General features: G+C 39.6%; 1 protein-coding gene across 1 annotated transcript in view; it reads left to right on the top strand.

The window, feature by feature from the left end:
- Positions 1-411: 411 nt before the first annotated feature.
- The window catches only part of LOC129002417 (alpha-amylase 4N-like), a 28,544-nt gene continuing 8,485 nt past the window's right edge, over positions 412-20,470 (top strand). The window contains exons 1-8 of the mRNA XM_054430200.1: positions 412-433; positions 2,001-2,174; positions 2,577-2,719; positions 10,016-10,187; positions 11,236-11,351; positions 12,091-12,221; positions 13,138-13,260; positions 15,399-15,517. Coding sequence (XP_054286175.1) covers positions 2,004-2,174; positions 2,577-2,719; positions 10,016-10,187; positions 11,236-11,351; positions 12,091-12,221; positions 13,138-13,260; positions 15,399-15,517 — 975 coding nt within the window. The 5' untranslated portion in view covers positions 412-433; positions 2,001-2,003. The remainder of the gene's footprint in view (positions 434-2,000; positions 2,175-2,576; positions 2,720-10,015; positions 10,188-11,235; positions 11,352-12,090; positions 12,222-13,137; positions 13,261-15,398; positions 15,518-20,470) is intronic.

Raw genomic sequence — 20,470 nt, 5'->3', positions numbered from 1 at the left:
ACGTTCTTGCATTTTTTAAATTTGAATTTGTTTATATCATTAGACCATTATTGTAGTTTGTTTATCTCTTATTAGCCTAAATTAATTGTAACTAACCTTTTACATTTATTTCATAAAATGATGTGATTTAATTTTTAAAATATCAATTGTTTATCATTCTTTTAAATTGTAAAAGCTTATTGTTAATAGTGTCATCTCCAATTTAAAATGTTCTAAAATTTGATATTTCATGTGATACTGCTTATTTTGTAACCTGATTTGGTTAGGATTGCTGCCATAAAATTATATGTTTATTTACCCAACAAAGTATGTTGGGTACTGTATTCAGTGACCAAAGCTATTATAAACAGCTGATAAGGAGAAAGAAGAAAGGTTGCTTAATTTTATCAGCTGACCCAGGGTCATTCTTCAAACAGGTTCAACTTTGCATGGTGTAAGTATGTTTTATCTATATAAATAAAATTAGAGTTTTGTCTGTACATTGCTTAGAATAATGAACTTTTTGGTTATTTTTACATTTCATAGGTCAGAGAAACCGAATCAAACCTTATCTCAATTTCTGTCTGTCTGTCTGTCTGTCTGTCTGTCTGTCTATCTGTCATTCTCTTGGTAACGCTAAAATACGCACTTTATTACAACTACTCCTCAATAACTATAGCACTGTCCCGCCTGAAACTTATTTTCCAAATACTATACATATATGAGATGGTTTTAGACGTATTTCATCGAATATGAGACAGTTAGATATTTAACAGTAAACCCTTGAAAATCAAGTTTTTGTCGATTTTTGACGTGGAATTTCTGGAAGCCCATGTTAACCTTATGAGAAATGAAATTATTGAATCTTAACAGCTGTTTCAATTAAACAAGTTTGTTCTGTTCTGTGATGTTCAATAGCATTAAAGTTACAAGGATTACCAACAGGGTGCAGCACTAGCACTATTATTTCTTTTACATTTATGACAACAGCTAATTTGCAACCTGGAGGCGAGTGAGCGTAGCGAACGAGCTAACCTGAAGGCAAGTGAGCGTAGCGAACGAGCTAACCTGAAGGAAAGTGAGCGCAGCGAACGAGCTCCAACATACAGGTGAGTGAGCGTAGCGAACGAACTTCAACCAGGACGTGATTGAGCCATGCAAACGAGATCAGATAGTAAAAATAAAAGTAAGCCTACCGTTATAGGATCGACCGGCAGACACAGAGGTAATTTAACCTGTTATTGATTGTCATACCGATCTGGAACAACAAAAAACAACATAAAATGAAGCTATGTATAATAGTTTGGCCAGCATATCTTAAAATATGCAAACCAACTGCTGTTCGTTATATAAGAAGGTTTCAACTGAATATTATAAGATCCCCGTGCGTAGAACGGGTACACAGCTAGTCCTAAAATAACAATCTTAAACTTAGCAATGCTTTATTCATATATTTCTTATGAGAATTGTCATTGTTTTATAGAAAAATAGCAATAAACTAGTAGCTAATTTCAAATGTTGTGAGAAAAAAAGTTAAAAGAAAGAAAAATTTAATTTTTTTACAGCAACACAATTTTAAAAGCACTGCATAGTGGAATAAAATTTAAAATATCTCAAAGAAATAAAAAATTATAATTTGTTTTATTCCAGGATTATTGGTTCTCTTTAAATGTTCAATTTAAAACTTTAACCTTAGAAACCTTCAATTTAAGGAATTAGAAAAACTTCTTACTATCATGATGGTTTAATATTGTGGGTTAGGACCTGCACATACATGTCTATTGCTTACTAAACTTTTTCCAATGAAATTCTTAACATTTTTCCAATAAAATTTTTTGAGGCAAACATCTTTATTAATATTTATTACCTCGGTAGTAATATAAGCTTCAATTGGTTGTAAACTTGTAGGCTTAGAATTCTATCAATTTGTTATATGTTACGGAAAATTCTGAGCAACAGACGTTAAGTACGGTACTATTATTTAGCCTATAAAGGAACATTTGAAATAACAAATTTCACAGACCATGAAGACAGCAGTGGCCGTTGCCTGTTTACTTGCAGTAACCTACCTTGCGGAGGGGAAAACACTGGATTTGCAGAGAGGTGTGATCGTACATCTGTTTGAGTGGTCGTACCCCGAAATAGCCAAAGAATGTGAGGAGTTTTTGTCTCCAAAAGGATTTGCTGGTGTCCAAGTAAGTAATTAATCTTTTGAGCTCCCATACGACAAAAACCATACTCCATATACTAAAGTACAAATACAGTAATTTTTTTTATAAAATTGAATCAGTGAACTTCTAATATTCTTGGCGAACCATCTACCTATTCAGCTTTACATTATTGGCTGAAATTATTAAACAAGTTCACATATTCTCACTATTCTCAGCTGGACATGTATTTATCCTAATTACAGTCTGTATAATGGAACCTGTCTCCTGACCCTTCATATCTACCTGGATCTTGCCAGGGCCTTAAACCATTGGTTAGTCCCCAGGTAGATGAATGGTCAGGAGACAGGTTCCATCATACAGACTATAGTTGGACATAGCGGAATCATAGCATGAACATAGTGTATCAACTGTGGGTAATTGTTACAGATCTCCCCTCCTACAGAGAACCTTGTGGTGGAAGGACAGTGGTGGGAGAGATACCAGGTAGTCTCGTATCAGCTGATCAGCCGTTCGGGAAATGAGGATCAGCTGAGAGATATGTTAACAAGGTGCAACCGTGTTGGTGTCAGGTCAGTCGCTGTACAATATACATTGTCTTCTTTGACCATTTAAATAACCATTTTGAAAAAAACAAACAACTTTGTATATTGAATGCGTTCGAAAGACTCAAAAAGTATATGATCATAATCATGTTGAAATATTTATAATTCAATAAAAAGTTCTAAAGCAGTTAACATTTCAATCATACTTTTTATGATTTATGCAATCGTACTTCAATTAAACGCTGTGATTAGCCTGTTAGTTTGGTTAAATAATTCACTTAAACGATTTAAAGAATACAAAATTTGATTTCTTACCTCTCTAGTTCAATTTTAATTTAGAAAATGCTGGCTAGCCTAACAGTAAGCGCAACATTATCAAATCCTGCTACACGTCAAAACATTAAAATAGTGATAATGGTGCGTTGGCAATGAAACTAGCTTTTTTTTTTTTTTTTTAAGGGAGAGGAGGGAAAATGCTTTTACGCACACAGGTAGCCAGCCTGTAGTGTGAGACTCCTGAATCTATCGCAGACTACTCACTAAAAAACCCCCTCTACTCTGTTGGACACAGACCTGGAATTGTTTGTCACATTACTTCAAGTCAGGCCAACATGTTACCTAAGCCCTCAGGGCTCTCACCGTGTGAGGTACCAAATTTTAAGGGGGGTAAAAAACGTATTGATAGTCAACAAACACCATAACTTACCCGATTTTTATCCACAACATCCTACTCCTAGGCCTATGTGTTGGCCATAGCTTGGGCTATGGGCCAAAGAACGTAGGCCTACTTTTAATAACAGTGAAGTACACAAACACACCCACAACGATATATTTATTCATTATAGCACTCCGTTTCACATAATAAAGTTAAAACGACCGATTTTACTAATATTTAACGCCGATTACAACATCACTTAACCTCAAAATGGTGTTTGTTGACCAACGACAGACGACAACTAGACCGGCTCAACAGGCGAATCCCCGATCAGCTGTTGGCTAGTTTCCGAAATCGCCACCGCAGCGCTTGAGCCGCGGCCGAGGAAATCGGGATTTGAGCCGGACAAGAATTATTCGCTGTTCGACCGTCGACTCGTTAACGAGAAGCCTCTCCGCACAACGAAATTAACTTCGCCATACGATACCGATTCAGGTTAGCTACGTTTTCAGACTTTCCTACTTTCTTTCTAACATACGCATACTCGTCTGCCATTTATTTTATCCGTTTACGTTCGATTATAATTTTCTGAATTCTATTAACTTAGTTCTCGCCGACTCGTACAAAACCCGCCAGTTCCTGCCTGCCAGTGACTAGCGGTGGATATTTTTCGGCTCTTTTAAACCAATTGGCTATTAAATTACGTTAATTCAGTTCGTTTCACGATTAAATTATTACTTAAGTTACTCCAGTCGATTCGACGTTTTAATACCTCGAGACTTGTCGTCTACGTTCTAAACCCCGTCTTTGGCGGGTGAAAGAACCAAGTCTTGGGAGCAGGCTGAGTTGAATAATCAGCTACAAAAATTAGTATTAAATTTATTTTAAACCACTCACGTTAAATTATCCGTCCAATTATATTAATTAGGCCCCGACGACTCTGTAGGAATTGCTTTTACATTATATTCGATTCTATATTATTTACCTAGACCTTTAGTTAAATATTTTAAAGTTCATTACGAGTAATTGAATCACATTGGCTTCAGATTGAATACTCGTCGGCCCTACAGAGTCATTCTAAAAGTTAGGCAAAATTCTCCAAAACACTTTTACGAAGGCTGGGATGATATAACTCCAACTGAGCGTCTGCAGGATTTCCTGAGCGCTTCTAGAGCTCTGAGCCTTCGATTAAATTTTAATAAATTGATCAGTCAAAGCCGTGACAACTTCGTATCGACCCCTGGATTTTTCTCGGCTCCTTCTGAGCGCTCCGGGGAAGAAATTTGAGTGTGTCCAGTTCTAGGGGTAGGCCTAGCCTGACTTAGGTGAATATTAGTTTATTCCCCCCCTAGAATTTCGCGTCACAACCGTTTATGGCATTTGGATACTTTATGACCTACACCGCATCCCGGTCAAGGTCGAGCTTCTTGGCGCGGAGAATGCCCTGGATGTAATGTGACACACAGGTCCAATTGTCCTCACCCTCCGTCATCATCGGTATGACCGTGTCCACCGACAGCAGTCCTACTAACTGTTGAGCCTCCAGGCGGGGCCTTTCCCAACGCTGGCAGTGGAAAAAGGTATGTTCCACGTCATCGGGAATGCCTGGGCAGTATATGCAATCGGGTGACACGGCTTTGCCCATCCTGAACAGGTACGACCGGAAAAAGCCGTGACCCGTCAGAAATTGGGTGAGGTAGAAGTCCACCTCTCCGCACCGCCGATTAACCCAAGGTTGGACTTGCTTTATCAGTCGCCTGTACCAGCGTCCCCGAGTCTCCTGTTCCCAGCTCTCTTGCCACAGCTGGTAGGTGCGGGTGCGTTCCTCTGTTCGTGCCTGGTCCTCCCCACGGCGCTGATAAATTGCTTTTCTCTCCGCCGCCAAAAGTTTTACGGGGATGACTCCAGCAACCACCAGGACGGCGGGTTCGGACACTGTTCGGTAGGCGGATGCAACTCTTAGTGCTGCCTGACGCTGCACTCGGGCAAGCCGCATCCTATATACCTCCTTATTTAGAGCGTCTGCCCACACCTCAGCACCGTACAAGAGTACGGACTGGACAGAAGACATTAACAGCCTTCTACGGCTGGACCGAGGCCCTCCGACATTGGCCATCAACCGGCTAAGAGAGGACACCACCCTAGCGGCCTTGTCCGCCGTACGGAAAATCTGATCCCGCCAGCTAAGCTTGCTGTCAACCATAATCCCAAGGTACTTGGCAGAACGAACGGTCTGGACTTCAACGGCCCCTACCCTCAACGGCACGATGGTGTCAATCCGTTTTTTTGTTAATATCACAATCTCAGTTTTGCTCAAAGCAAGCGAGAGACCGTGGTCTGTCATCCATGCGTTTATAGTACGCATAACTCGGTTCAGCTTTAGCTGAGCCAGCTCAACGCTACGTGCAGCTATCAAAACTGCAACGTCGTCCGCGTACCCAACCAAAACAGTTTCCTCAGGCATTTCAGACCTCAGGAGGCTGTCATACGCGACATTCCAGAGGTCCGGGCCGAGTATGGAACCTTGGGCAGCACCGGAAGTGACACTCATCGTCCGTGGGCCCTCTGTAGTGTCATACAAGAGGAGGCGGAACCGGAGATAATCCTCTATGATACGCATGAGGTATGCCGGGACGTGGAAGGTGTTCTCCAGAGCATCCAGCATATCGCACCACCTCGCCGAATTAAATGCGTTTCGCACATCGAGAGTGACGAGCAGCACAACCCTTCGAGAGTAGTGGTTAAAATCCTCAGCTCTCATCACGGCTTGCTTCACCTCTTCAACAGCGTCAACCGTAGATCGCCCCATCCTGAATCCATACTGCCGAGGGGACAGGTCCCCCGCAGCGACCACGGCTGAATTCAGTCGGGAACGTATCAACTTCTCGAGGACTTTTCCAGCCGTATCTAACATACACAGAGGTCTGTAAGAGGATGGCAGGTCTGGGTCTCCCTTCCCCTTCCCAACAAGCACAAGACTAGCTGTTTTCCAGCACGAAGGGAAAACTCCTTCAACTAGGCAGGCATTGTACATGCGCAAAAGGATCAAGGGGTTAATAGTCAAAACCTTTTTGAGAACTTCGCCGGGTACCCCATCGGGTCCAGGAGCCTTATTGTTCTTCAGGGATAGGACGGCCGCCTCCACCTCTCCAAGACTGAAAAGTGGTACGTCATCCACCCTTCCGAAATCCCGCAGTGGGCGCAACGTGTGAGCCGGGAAAAGGGACTCGACTATCCTCTCCATAGTGGCCCCATCCATGACGGAAGGTGGAGAGCGGGTGCCAAGTTTCTTGGTTACCAGTTTGTAACCCAAGCCCCACGGATTGGAATCGATATCGTCCCTTAATGTCTCCCAGCAACTACGTTTACTCCGGTTGATGGCTCGACGAAGAGACCTCTCTTCGGAAGAGCCACTCTGTAAGCATCCGACTTACGACGTCTGTCTACAGGTTCTCTGGCCCTGGTAGCAAGTCTTCTGGCTCTCAATGCTGACCGACGCAATTCCGCAATCTCGGCAGTCCACCAGTACACAGGTCGCTTGTTGCACCGGGATCTTCCGCGAGGCATAGACTCATCGCAAGCGGAGACGATTAGTCCCATCATGGATGTAACTAACACCTCTGCATGAGCCACGCTAGTTGCGGGGGGAACCACCGGTGCTCCTCGTAAGATGGCTTCATTGAATTTTGCCACGTCCAATTTTTTAATATTCCATCGAACGGGCACTTGACGAAACGCGGCTACTTGTCTCTGATGACTATCCAGGACATCAAAAATAATGTACTGGTGGTCACTGCCCGTGTAATCCTCCAGAACTCTCCAGGCTCTGATCCTTGGCAAAAGGGACTCAGATGCAAGGGTTATGTCTGGGATCGTTCCCCGCATCCCAGGGCGCCGGAAAGTTGGCGTGTTTCCCTCGTTGACGACAACGAGTCCGGCTCTGGCAGCAAAGTCCAGAATGTACTTGCCCCGTGAATTGGTGAGGGTCATTCCCCACTCGACAGCCCTAGCATTAAAATCCCCACCCACGACGACGTGTCCTGTGGTATTGCGCACGTTCTCTTCCAGGCGGTCTATCTTCTCACGAAATTCACGGATGGCCTCGTTGGGAGTGAGGTAGACACTAAAGTAAGTGACATCCCGGCACCGAACCCAAACGAAACCTCGGCCCTTCGCGTGACCCCGTACTTGTACTTTCGCTGCATTACGCGCCCAGAATGCAGCAGTACCAAGACTATCAGGGAACCAAAAAGATGGGTCCCTATCACGGTACTGGTACTGTTCGCTGACTAAGAGCGCGTCGACATCGTGTTCTAGGGCAAGCTGACATAGAAGTGCGTCAGCCGTCCTGGATCGCTCAAGATTGCACTGAAGGATTCTTATCTTCGTGAAAGGACTTTCGCTTGCTGTAGTGCAGATTTGAATACACTACACTGTCCAGACCCAGCTATATGCTTCAAGTGTTTGTCAGCGAGCCCATTTTCTTTGCAAAGGAAACAGGACTCGACTTGGCAGTCCTTACGGACGTGACCGACCTCCCCGTACCGAAGGCAGTTCTTGCTTCGGTCGGGTCCCTTGCAGTTTCGGGAGGAATGGCCGAAACAGAGGCATTTAAAACACCTCTTCACTTCCACTCTCCGTCTGAGCCTGCAGTTGACCCAGCCGACTCTCAGATGCTGGAGTCCCAGCACCTTCGTGGCATGTGCGTCTGCCATTTCGGCGACCGCCATCCGCTGCTGACTCCTGTTCGGTTTTGTGAGCCACACCTTAAGGAAAGCCGTTTGCCCGCCAAGCTCGGGGACAGCTTTCTTCAGGGCCTCAACAACATCAACCTCCGTCGACACACAATCAATGTCTCGAACCTCGACTGATGTCTTTGGTTCAAGAGCACGGACGGTGCCCTGGCCTTCAACAGCTGCCTTCAGTTCGGCAGTAAAGGCTGCTTTGTCTTTCGACTTACCCAGTTCAAGGAGAAGGTCCCCGTCCCGGGTTCGTCTAATCGACCGTACAACCGTATCGGTCTGCTCTGGCTTAGCCCCGGCCTTAATTGCACCCAAGACCTCGGCGAAAGATCTCCCTCCTGAGGGCTTGACCAGGATTGCCTCCGTCCTGGGCTTTTTTGGCCGGGACTTTTTCGGAGCAGAGACCGAGCCGGGCCCAGTTTGGGCCACGCCGGTCGGCTGTGCCTTCACTGCCACATTCTTTATAGAGGCGACCTCCGCCCGCCTCAACTGCCTCTTCTCCTTTCGGGAACGACGTTTTTCCCACGCAGCCCCAGGTGTCTCTACGACTGACCCCTTTCGGGAACTTTCCTGAAGGGGGGTCGTAGGTAGCTGTGGTTGTTGGCTCTTTGCAGGAGCTGCAGCTATGTCCGAAAAGGATCTGGGCACAGCAGACAATAGGTCAGTCTGAGTCGCCTTGGCCTTTACCGTGGTCCTTTTGGTTTGGACGCCTTCTTCTCTTTTTTGAGGACTGTCCGATGTGGAAGGCCTTTTACGTTTCTTAGAAGGCAGTGTTCTTTCGTCAGACAGAGACACAACCTTCTCGGCAATCTTCTCCATGGCTGCCTTACTCACCACCCGGCAGGCAAAAACGAAGCCAAGGTCATCCTCCAGTTTGGCCATGCCGTTTTTGACCACTTGATTTACGGCTTTCTGGGTCCGGAAGGTGTCCAGCATAGCCTTGATCGTAGCTTCCATGTCTTGGAGCCGGGTTTCAATGTCACTCTCTGCGTCAAGATATTCCTGACGCAGAAGTACCATCTCAGAGCCTTCCGACCTCAGCGGTGCTTTGAATGGCTCCTCCGGCATCCCTACAGCAGAACTGGCAGAGTGAGGGAGAGTTGCTGGCAACACCAGCTCGACACCTACATCTCCGACGTTTTCCGCACCATTCCCAGCTCCACTTGCCGAAAGAGCTCCTAAATGGGGGGACTCCTTAGTGCATTTGAAGGTGGCAGGTGGGGGAGATGTCCTCACGTTTTTCGGTGGTGGCGACCGCTGCACCTTGGAGCTACGGACAAAAGCGTTCCGCTCCACTTCCAACGTCTTTTCTGGCTCATTTGAGCTCTTAATCAAAAATGTGTTATGAGGGGTTTTATTTAAATCCATCGTGTTTATTCCAGCGCATCGTGCGGCAAGGAGCGGCCCGGAATCAGTCAGGAACGGGTATACCCTCGGGGACAAAAACCCCTACCCCAGTTCCCCGGGGCCTGACCTCCGTTTGCCCAGCACCAGATACCTGACGTGCCGGGGGTCGCCCGTCGCAATGCAGAGCCCGACCTCTACATCCATGCCGCACTCCCTGACCAAGGACCGAAGTGGCTGGCTTCTCACGACCCACTAAGAATACCCATCGGCAGTGCAGAGCACACATCAACCCCTGCAACACAACAGGGGCACTCCCAGGGACTCCCAGTGAGTTCGTCGGTCACCCTTTTAGTCGCCTCTTACGACAAGCCCGAGAAGGCTGTGGTGCTATTCTAACCCGGTACCGCACGGGGAATGAAACTAGCTTGACTACATTTTTACTGCAAATAATAAATAATATTTTGTATAAAAACAGTCCAGAGGCAAATTAGACTATCAAACAAAGTAACTCTAAAAATAGACACTAAGATTTATTTCTATGAAAATTGGAAAATATTAAAACAGAGTTATTACTTGCAGGGTGTTTGCCGATGTAGTGTTCAACCACATGACAGGGAACAGGGACAACTGTCGGGGTGTGGGAAATTCAACATGCAACACCAGAGATTTATCTTACCCAGCTGTTCCGTACACAAGAGAGGACTTTCATCAGCCTCAGTGCTCTATCAATAACTACAAAAGTCCAGGAGAGGTATGTAATGTATAGTGTGCATGACAAAAGAGACAATTGTTTTGCTATGGAGTTTCATCTTGTATCATTATAGAACTATCTCTCCCAATCCACAACCTTTTTTCAATGTTAATGATGAATGTGGTTTTGAGACGTAAAAGTCTAATTTCCATCTAATTTATTTAAAAAAATATATTTATTTTCTATAATATCTTCCATCTACAAAAATATTTGGTTGTACAGATCTGCTAGGGTTGTCCATGAATAAAGGTCTCCAAAAAGTTCCCGTTACAGCAGTGGTGGTCTAGGACCTTGTCAGGGGGGATAACGGGGAGAAAATATTTCTATTTTTAAAGCCATTTTTATTGTCTAGAACTGTTTCCAAAAACCTCCGTTACGTCTTCATGACAAAGTGTATTTTTAAATTTATATTTCCAAGGTCCAGTAAGGGGGGCTCTTAGGGGCTTTCTATAGTAATAGCCCCCCCTTGAAACCAATCACAGCCAATCCAGCTAGTTCAAATCTGAAACTAATATCGTGAAACAAAATTCCCCTAATTAGTCCCTGCTTCAAACGAGACCGATGAACAACAGTAGTTGGATTACACCATGGAAAACATTAGGCCTATGCAAAAGTTGAAGACCACCTCCAAATTCCCTCCACCCCAGACACTTGTTCTGCGTCAAAACACTTTATTGTCATCTGTCAACTGGTCATAGACATAGACAATACCAGTTGCTGAAAGAAACAGAAATTTAAAGACAACTCAGACACAACACAATCCATATAGGTGGTAGGAGCGTCAATTTCGCTTAACAGTCCAAAAAAAGAAGTATTTAAATATGGTTTTCAAATACTTTGCTGGGACTAATTGTTCCATAGGTGTGAGAATGGCTAAATAATGAATTAAGTAAGGAACACAACTTTGGTCTCGGATTTGTGTTAGCTTCCGTTACTCTCGATGGAGTTCTTAATTTACATACAACCTTTGTATATAGTTTTAAAACAATTTGATATGTTTATGTACAGTATAAATTACAGCAGTTTAGTTTTATTCTTCCTTTACTAGGTAAGAAACTGTGAACTGGTTGGCCTGCATGATTTGGACCAGTCTCGTGAGTCTGTCAGAGAGAAGATTGTGAAGCTTTTAAACCACTTAATAGATATCGGAGTAGCTGGTTTCAGGTATGAAATATCTTTTCAGCTTTTAGGTATAATAGATTACTTTATGCTATAGAATGAACTATTGAAAAACAATTGTCTTCAACAAGCTGATTGCCTAGTATGTGGACTTGGAAAATTGTGACGTTGCAGTATTTTTAACATGATTATTTTTATAATTTAATGATGATTGCTGAAAACAGTTAAAATCTTTGTGTATCAAAGAAAAGTTGGGTGAAAAAAGAACAGCCAAGTTGAGTTGTGATAATCAAGTTTTGTTTAGAGTAACCCAAATAATTTTTAGTACCGTATAACATATATTACTGAATTGGTTTTTTCCTCTTATAGTACCAAATATGATTCTTTTTGGCGTCAGTCATATCTATAATTTGTTTGTTTAGTTGTTAACCGCACCAGGCTGCTTGCTTGGTTTGTGTTTGTATCCGTTTTTTTTTTCATCAATGGAACATGATATAAAGCTGTAGAGACTTTTTCATTGTCTATCTCTCCCCAATAAGGCCATATTCGATCTTCACAACAACAAACACTTAAAAGAGGACGTCTGGCTAGATAGTACGGGGAGATTGAGGGGATCGTAAAGTCTATTTCCCTGCACCATCCTTGGAAGGGTGTGATGATGTTTAACATTTTATTGAGAATCACTCCTCAGACCTTTCTTAGGCAGAAGTATGAATAAAAAGGTATCTCCTGTTAAAAGTACATCTGTTTATGTGTCATTATTTGTATTTATTTTCGATTCCAGAATAGATGCTGCCAAACACATGAACCCTAACGATTTGTCAGTGATCTACCAAAGACTGAAGTATCTGAACACAGAACAAGGTTTTCCGGCAAAAACTAAACCTCTGATATACCAGGAAGTCATTGATAAAGGTTTGTAGTTTAATGAAGTTTGAAGTTTGATGAGGTCTGTAAAAATCTGTTCAAATCTCTGAACCCCCATAAGTATTCATTTATCATTGCAAATTTACTACAGGCGCAGGATACAACAAATAATGTACAAAATCCATATAAACACTAAACAGCCATTAATAATTAACTAGTGCACCTGTTGTTCGAATTCGAGCAATTGCAAAGTATTACAGGCGTTATTTCTAAACGAATAACATTCATAATTTCCGATGACTTTTAAATAATCCGAGTCAACTCAAAGATAATGTAATCAATCACCCCACACCATTTATCGAAACTGAAAACGAACTCACTCTAAAAACAAACGCTCTTGTGTGTATCATATGTTTGTTATAAAGTATAAACAGCTCTAATTAATTAATACAAATTATTCATCTGTATAAGTAAACAAAATCTTTTCTTCATAAGAATTACATTGGGATTTTGATGGCCTGTGGGGCAAAGTCCGAGGACTTTTATCATAGTAATTGGTGAAAGGGGTTGTCTACGCAAAAAATACTTAATTTTGACACATTGTTTTTCCTACTATTTGAAACAGCTGTGATTTTTACTTATTGTGTACCATGGTACCATGCACGAATACTAGAAATGACCCGCTATGGATCATAAACATAAAGGAACGATGTTTTTGGCCCGAAAATGAACATTATTTAACATTGCTAAAAATGGAACTAACAAAACCTATGTTAACGCTATTAGTATAGGATTCGCGCCAACAAAGTCATTTGTTTATGTTTATGATCCATACCGGTATTTTTCTAGGATTTGTGGTACCATGTTTATAATATTCAGTTGTAGATAGTTTCAAGTCATAGTTCAAGTAATTATTAGTTCTAATCACTTCAAGACACAATAGTTATGATTCATGCGTTGACAGGTGGAGAGGGAGTGAAGTACGAGGAGTACACTCCACTAGGATTGGTTACCGACTTCCGGTTGGGCGATGAGTTGGGGCGCTGCTTCCAGGGCAAGAATGATCTCAAATGGCTTAGGAATTTTGGTTAGTTTTGATTCTTCTGACAAATCCATTCATAAAATTGACCTTAGTCAGTCGATATAAAAAACTTAGTGAGCGTAAACTTTCACTAAATGGGATCATTAAGTTAACAAAGCAGATTTTGCTTTTTAGTTTTCACAAGAACAGATGGTTCGGATTATATCAAAGTTACTTAACTTAACACGTTCGCTAATGAGCGTCGCATATATGCGACGCCACGGTCATTGCCACAGACCGAGGTATACATTTGAATCTTACACATAGACCGGCTGTTACTTGGATAACAGTACACACAGACCACGGGCGAAAACCTGTAAACAGTTATCATTTACATTGTAATACGCTTCAATCGTGTTTGTAAATAAATTATTCTTGTTTTAGCGAATTTCCCTATAGGGAAGTAGCTATTACCGTAGGTGGCACGGTAAGACCTAGACCCGGGACCGATTTACTTTTTCATTTTGATGTCCCCAGAGGCCAAAAACACTATTCGTTCAAATTTTTATATATGTATATATATATATAGACATATATATATATATATACGTCCGTGAACGCGATAACTTGAGTAATTTTTGTCCAATTTTGATGAAATTTGGTTTAAAGGTGTAAAGCGGGATAAACTTGAATGAGTTCGCGAACCAGCACGATCGGACCATGGGAACGGGGCTTTACGGGGGGTTTTATGGGGTAAAAATTGGTTTTTCTCACTTTTGACCCTCAAAACACAAAATTTCCCAATTTCTCTTTAGGCCTTTTTAAAGAGCTTAAAAAAACAAATAATTTAGTATATAAAAGTATTTTTGTTCAATTATTAGTAACGGAGAAAATTAAAAAAAAATTAAATTTTAAATTCCCATGTTATTCTTATGGAGAATATTGTCAAATGTTGTAGTTTGCTTGTTTATGTATATATTTTGATCAAACTTGGCAAATTTATTTATTTTGTACTAAGCTATCAATATTTTACTCAAAAACACACTTTATTAGTTTCCTTGTAGCAGCAAACCTAGGTACTTGTTAAACCTAATGTTATTAAAATATATTTAACTGAAAATCAATTCAGACAAATGGAAATTCGCTTAGTCGGCAGGTTTGCTGCGGCGGGGGTATTTTTTGTATTTGTTATAACCTTTTATAATGTCGCATATTTGCGACGCCCGGTCTACAGCGAAGACAATAATGAAAATTATCATAGTTTTCTTGAAATAGACTAAACGTCGCATATATGCGACGGTTAATTTTTTTGTGTTTTAAGGTGAAAGTAAGTAAAATAATAAACAGATTATTCAAGAACAGTTTATAACTGAACAAATATAAAAGCTACATAGAATGCAGCCTACATACTGCATACATACATACAGTGATGCAGAAAAGTAAAGACCAGTTTTTCCAACTATTATATGACGTCACCAATCATCATATCCACAGACCAAGCGACGGCAGTCTATGGGTGGAAATCGGCCGTCGCATATGTGCGTCGCTGGTCTATGTGAATGGAAAATTTCGTACTATTGCAGTAGTGAACGTGTTAAGATAGGTTCTGTTAGTATAATATCTTTTACAATTTTACACTATTTTAATTAAATGTTTTTTAATGTGTTTGTAAATTAGTTAAAAATTAAAACCATAAATTATTTTATGATTTTATAGTGGTGATTGTGCTTTTAAATGCCAACTTAAATAATAATATAATTGTAATTTTAAAAAGGATTTGTGAAAAAATAAGTATTAGGTTTGGGTTCAAATCATCAATATCGGCTATTTCATCATGCTTATTGCCTTCAGTTGTAGATACACGTATTTAAAAAATTATAGTGAAAACTAGTTTAGGAGAACTTATATTACTAAAATTACTACTCAATTTTTCAACAGCCATATGAAATCACCACTACTTTGTCATTAATTTGTTTTACCGTCAAGTGAAAAGTATCTTATGTATTATATAAGTTTATCGTCATTTTTCATGTACATAATGAAATTGTGAATGCATAGCAAATAAATCTTAGATGTCACAAGCATAGCTATTGTAATCATTTTAATATTATGTTTTAGATCAAACAAAATATTCAGTTGAATTATTACAAAATAGGGTTATTTTCACAGCTTTCAGTATTGTTCATAATTTAGTTTTGAACCAGGCACAGAGTGGAATCTTCTGCCTGAACAACAAAGCATTGTGTTTATTGATAATCATGACACGGAACGGACTACAGATGACAAAAACACTCTTAACTACAAGAAATCAAGAGCGTATAAGGTAATTAATTCATATTTTTTTTTAGTTGCATAATACTAAAAATTTAATGAAAAGTTCAAAATTCTCAATAAAATTATTTGGCTATTGGCGTTATTGAAATGCAATTTTTACATAAATTGTCTTTGAGAATATTATAGGCATAGTTGCCATGAGTTGCTCAAAATAAAATTGTATTAGTAAATCCTATTAAATCTTAAATAGAAAAGAACGGGTGAAATGGGATTTTATCAATGAAGGGCAATACGTATTATGATTCCAAAGCTTCTTTTCTTATGTTTCACACATTCTGTCCCACCCTCTAAATTTTGAAGGCTAGAGCTTAACAAATAAGATTGAGAAACAATTTATCACCAAAGAGAGGCTTAAGCACCTGGCTGCTCATGAGATGATTCTGAACAAACACTTTGAAATGCCTTACCTTACATAGTGTGGGTCGTGGTAACTCAAGATGTCCGAACAATAATAAATTTAAAAAGTACTCTCTCACGGGTAGTAAAAGTTCGAATTTCAATAGGCCTTCAAGTGGTAACGGTAAGCAAAATTTTGATTCACAGACTAGGACTGAATATTTGTGTAAGAAATGTAACACCAAACATCAAGCAGCTCAGTGTCCAGCCTATGGTAAAACTTGTAACTTATGTCGTAAAATGAATCACTTCTCTGTAGGCTGTTTTAAAAATAAGAATAATAGGCCTAAACAAGTTAATGATGTACTGGTGTATGACGATGAAGAGTTTAGGATTGATTCCATATCTAACAATCAATGTAAACTTGCTTGGTTTGAAAACTTGTGTATTAATGGACAAAACATTAACTTTAAGCTGGATAGCGGAGCTGAAATCAACATTTTACCTAAACATGTTATTGAACAAATTGACTCTGAGTTATTGGACTTTGTAGTCAAATCTAATGTAAAATTGGAATCTTTTGGTGGCTTTCAACTAAACACTTGTGGTGTGCTCAGTCTAAATTGTACATATAAAAACATTACAACTAAGGAAGACTTCATAATCGTAAACAATCTCAAAAGTATCCCGATTGTTGGACTTGGGACTTGTGTTAAACTAGGTCTCATAAAAAGGGTAAATGCTGTCGAAGAGTTGACGAAGGAGAGTTTTGTTCACCAAAATGCAGATGTTTTTTCAGGATTAGGTTGTTTTAAAGGTAAGCATAGTCTTAAAGTGAATCCTGATGTACAGCCAGTTGTTAAGCCTCCTCGTAGAATTCCGTATTCTGTTATGCCGAAACTGAAAGACACTCTTAACGAACTGGAAAGATGTGAAGTTATTAAAAAAGTCAATGAACCATGTAATTGGGTGAGTAACATTGTCATAGTTGAGAAAAGTGATAAAACTTTAAGAATTTGTCTAGATCCACAATGTCTAAATGTAGCATTAGTTCCAGAGCCATTTATGATTCCCACTATATGAAATCAAAGCCAAACTGTCTGGTAAAAAGTATTTTTCAGTATTTGATTTGAAAAATGGGTTTTGGCATATCGCACTTGATGAAGAATCCAGTCACTTGTGTACTTTTAGTTCCCCGTATGGGTGCTATAGGTTCTTAAGACTTCCTTTTGGGTTAAAGGTAGCACCACAAATGTTTCAGAAACTAAATTCCCAGATTTTTTCTGACATCAATGGAGTAACTGTGTACTTTGATGACTTGCTCGTAGCAGCTGAATCCCTTGAGGAACATGATACTATTGTAAAAGAAGTACTAGGTAGGGCTAGAGCTAATAATGTTAAGTTCAACCCAAAGAAAATTCAATATAAGATGAATAAGGTGAATTTTTTAGGCCTATGCTTTGGTTCGGAGGGTGTACAAATAGATGAAAGTAATATTAAAGTTGTGTTAGAATTGCCGGAACCTACTAGCAAGAAGGAACTTCAATCCATGCTTGGCCTATTTAATTATTTTCGTGAATTCACCCCTCACATGTCTACCTTGACCAGTCCCTTGCGTGAATTGTTAAAAAAAGATATTGAATGGTCTTGGTTGCCTGTTCACTCAGAGTGTGTAAATAAGTTAAAAGAAGCAATAACGTCAGCGCCTGTTTTGGCGACTTATGATAGTTCTAAGCCGGTTGAGGTCCATTCTGATGCTAGTAAAAATGGTCTTGGATGCTGTATAATGCAATGTGGTAGGCCAATCTCGTTCGCTTCTCGCAGTATGACATATACCGAGCAGCAGTATGCTCAAGTGGAAAAGGAATTACTTAGTATCGTATTTGCTGTTACTAGGTACCACAACTTGCTGTATGGTAACAAATTTGTTGTGTATAATGACTCAAAACCCTTGGAGTCCATGATGAAAAAGCCAATTCACAAAATTTTATCACCTAGGTTACAGAGGTTAAAATTAAAATTAATTAAGTATGACCTAGTTTTGAAATACTGTCCTGGTAAACAAATATGGTTGTTCCTGACGTGTTGTCTCGCACTTGTAAGCCCAATGAGAATTGTGTTAGTGTAAATGTAATAGAAAATGTGGTACCTTATGTTTTACCAATATCAGAAAATAAAATGGTAGAATTTCGAGAAGCAACAGACAATGACACAGCTCTCAGCCTTGTAAAACAATATTTCAAAAGTGGCTGGCCTTCAGACAAAAGGTCTCTACCAGAGTGTGTAAAGGTTTACTTTGGTAAACGTGGTGATTTGTATGTTTTCGATGGCCTGGTATTTTTAAATGATAAGATTGTTGTCCCATGTAGTTTAAGAAAAGCCATGTTGGATCTGTTACATGAAAGTCATCTAGGGTGTGAAAAAACAAAGTCTCGAGCTAGGCAACTGTTGTACTGGCCTGGTATGTCTGTAGATATTGATAATCTTGTGTCTAGTTGTACTCTTTGTCAGAAATTTATGAATGCAAATGCTAAAGATAACCTAATGTGTCATGAGATACCTGATCTACCTTTCAACAAAGTAGGTGTGGATATTGCAGAATATGGAGGTAAAATATTCCTCGTTGTAATTGACTACTACAGTAAATGGCCAGAGTGCCTTGAGTTAAAATCTAAGACCACAACAGATGTGATACGTGAGCTCAAGAAAGTATTTTCAGTTCATGGTATACCAGCCAAGGTCATTGGTGATAATAATCCCTTCGGTTCATATCAGTTTAAACAATTTGCCTTGGACTGGAATTTCAAAGTTGTAAATAGTAGCCCGTTGTACCCCCGTTCTAATGGTCAGGTTGAAAAAACCGTTCAAACTATCAAAAAACTGGTTAAAAAATGTAGTGAGGATGGCAAAGATGTCGAGATTGCTCTCTTGGAGCTACGTAACACACCTGTTGTAGGCAATATGTCACCAGCTCAAATCTTAATGTCTAGGAGGTTGCGAACAAAAATCCCAATATCGGCTAGTTTGTTGAGACCTGAAGTTTGCGATAGAAATGTTGTTAATAAATTATTATATGAGAAGCAAACAAAAGCAGTATGGTATCATGATAGAAATAGTCGCCCTAGGCGAGAGTTCAAGGTCTCGGATGAGGTAAATGTGTACAACGTTCGCTCCCGTGTGTGGGAACCAGGTAGAATAATAGGCTTAGCCAAAACCCCTAGCTCATATTATGTTAGGCTGAGTCATAGCGGCTCAACTTTACAGAGGAATGCAAGTCACTTAAGATTAAGGAAAATTAAGAGACCACTTGGTAAATATTCTGGTCAAATAGTAAATCCTAGTGTTACCTATCCTATGTCGCCACTGTTACCCAAAGCTGGTTCGCCTAAAAACAGAATTCCTATGCCTACTCCCTTGCTATCAAACAACAGTAACTCAGTGCCATCTACTCGCACGAGTTCTGTTAGTCCTAGTAAGAATCTTGAACCTAATCCTACAACCACTGTTCATGAGACGCCTGTTAGGTCTGGCCCGAGTAGGCCTAATTCTAGGTTTGGTAGAGTTATCAGACAACCTGAAAGATTTAAAGATTATGAGATGTAAGCTCTTGTTGTTTATGGAAGAATATTTTTATTTTAGAATCCAAATGTTTAGTTAAGTATTTGTGGTAAATGGTCACAGATTTTTTTATTTTTTATTAATGAAAATATCTTGCTGATTTGGTTCTGCAGGTTAGAATTTTAAAGATAAATTAATTTGAGTACGGTATCAAATGTTTTTAATTTCACATGTAAGATGAATTTGAATTTTTAGTAAAATGTTAGCCTATGTTGATTTTTTAAAAATGTACTTGTCCAATTTCACATGTAAGATGAATTTGAATTGTTATTAAAATGTTAGGCTATTTTTACAAATGTAAATCTAGACTTTTAAAAATGTACTTGTTTCAATTTCACATGTTTAAGATGAATTTTTAGTAAAATTTTAGGCTATGTTGATTTTTAATAATTTCTTTTTGTAAAAAAATACAACCGACTTCAAACGCTCTAAAAAGAATGAAATAATTTCAATAAAGTAAACTTTTGTATTAGGCAAGCTCACGTATTTTAAGTCGGCGCGGCTCTATAATGATTTTTGATACAAAATTGAAAGAGGGTGTCCATATTGCAGGTGACTATCTATAACTAAAGGTGTTAATCTGCATGTGTTTTTCATAGTTATGCGTTAAGTGTTATTTTATTACCGTAATCAGAGATCGGCATTATAGTGGTATTAACGAGTATCTTTAAAAAGATTATAACGCATTTAAATGTTTCTAACTTTGAAAAGTAACGTTTTAATACTAAACTAGCTTCTTTTCCCTATCATAATATCAAACTAAATTATTTTCCTATTCATATAGAACATTTGTGTGTGTTATTTTCATAATGCATTTATTCTGAAGTAAACATAAAATACAAGAAAATATTTCCTTTAATATAAAACAAAACAGTTCAGTATGTTTTTTATATATTTATGTTATCCAGCTACAATTTATTGATTTTCAAAATACACACACAATATTTAATTTCAATCATATTTGCAGTTTGAGCCGCGCCGACTTGGA

The sequence above is a fragment of the Macrosteles quadrilineatus genome, unplaced genomic scaffold (genome assembly GCF_028750875.1).
Source record: "Macrosteles quadrilineatus isolate MER2022 unplaced genomic scaffold, UCM_ALF_1.0 Scaffold_9__3_contigs__length_116548681, whole genome shotgun sequence".
NCBI lineage: Eukaryota > Metazoa > Arthropoda > Insecta > Hemiptera > Cicadellidae > Macrosteles > Macrosteles quadrilineatus.
This window is presented reverse-complemented; position numbering and strand designations above follow the sequence as displayed.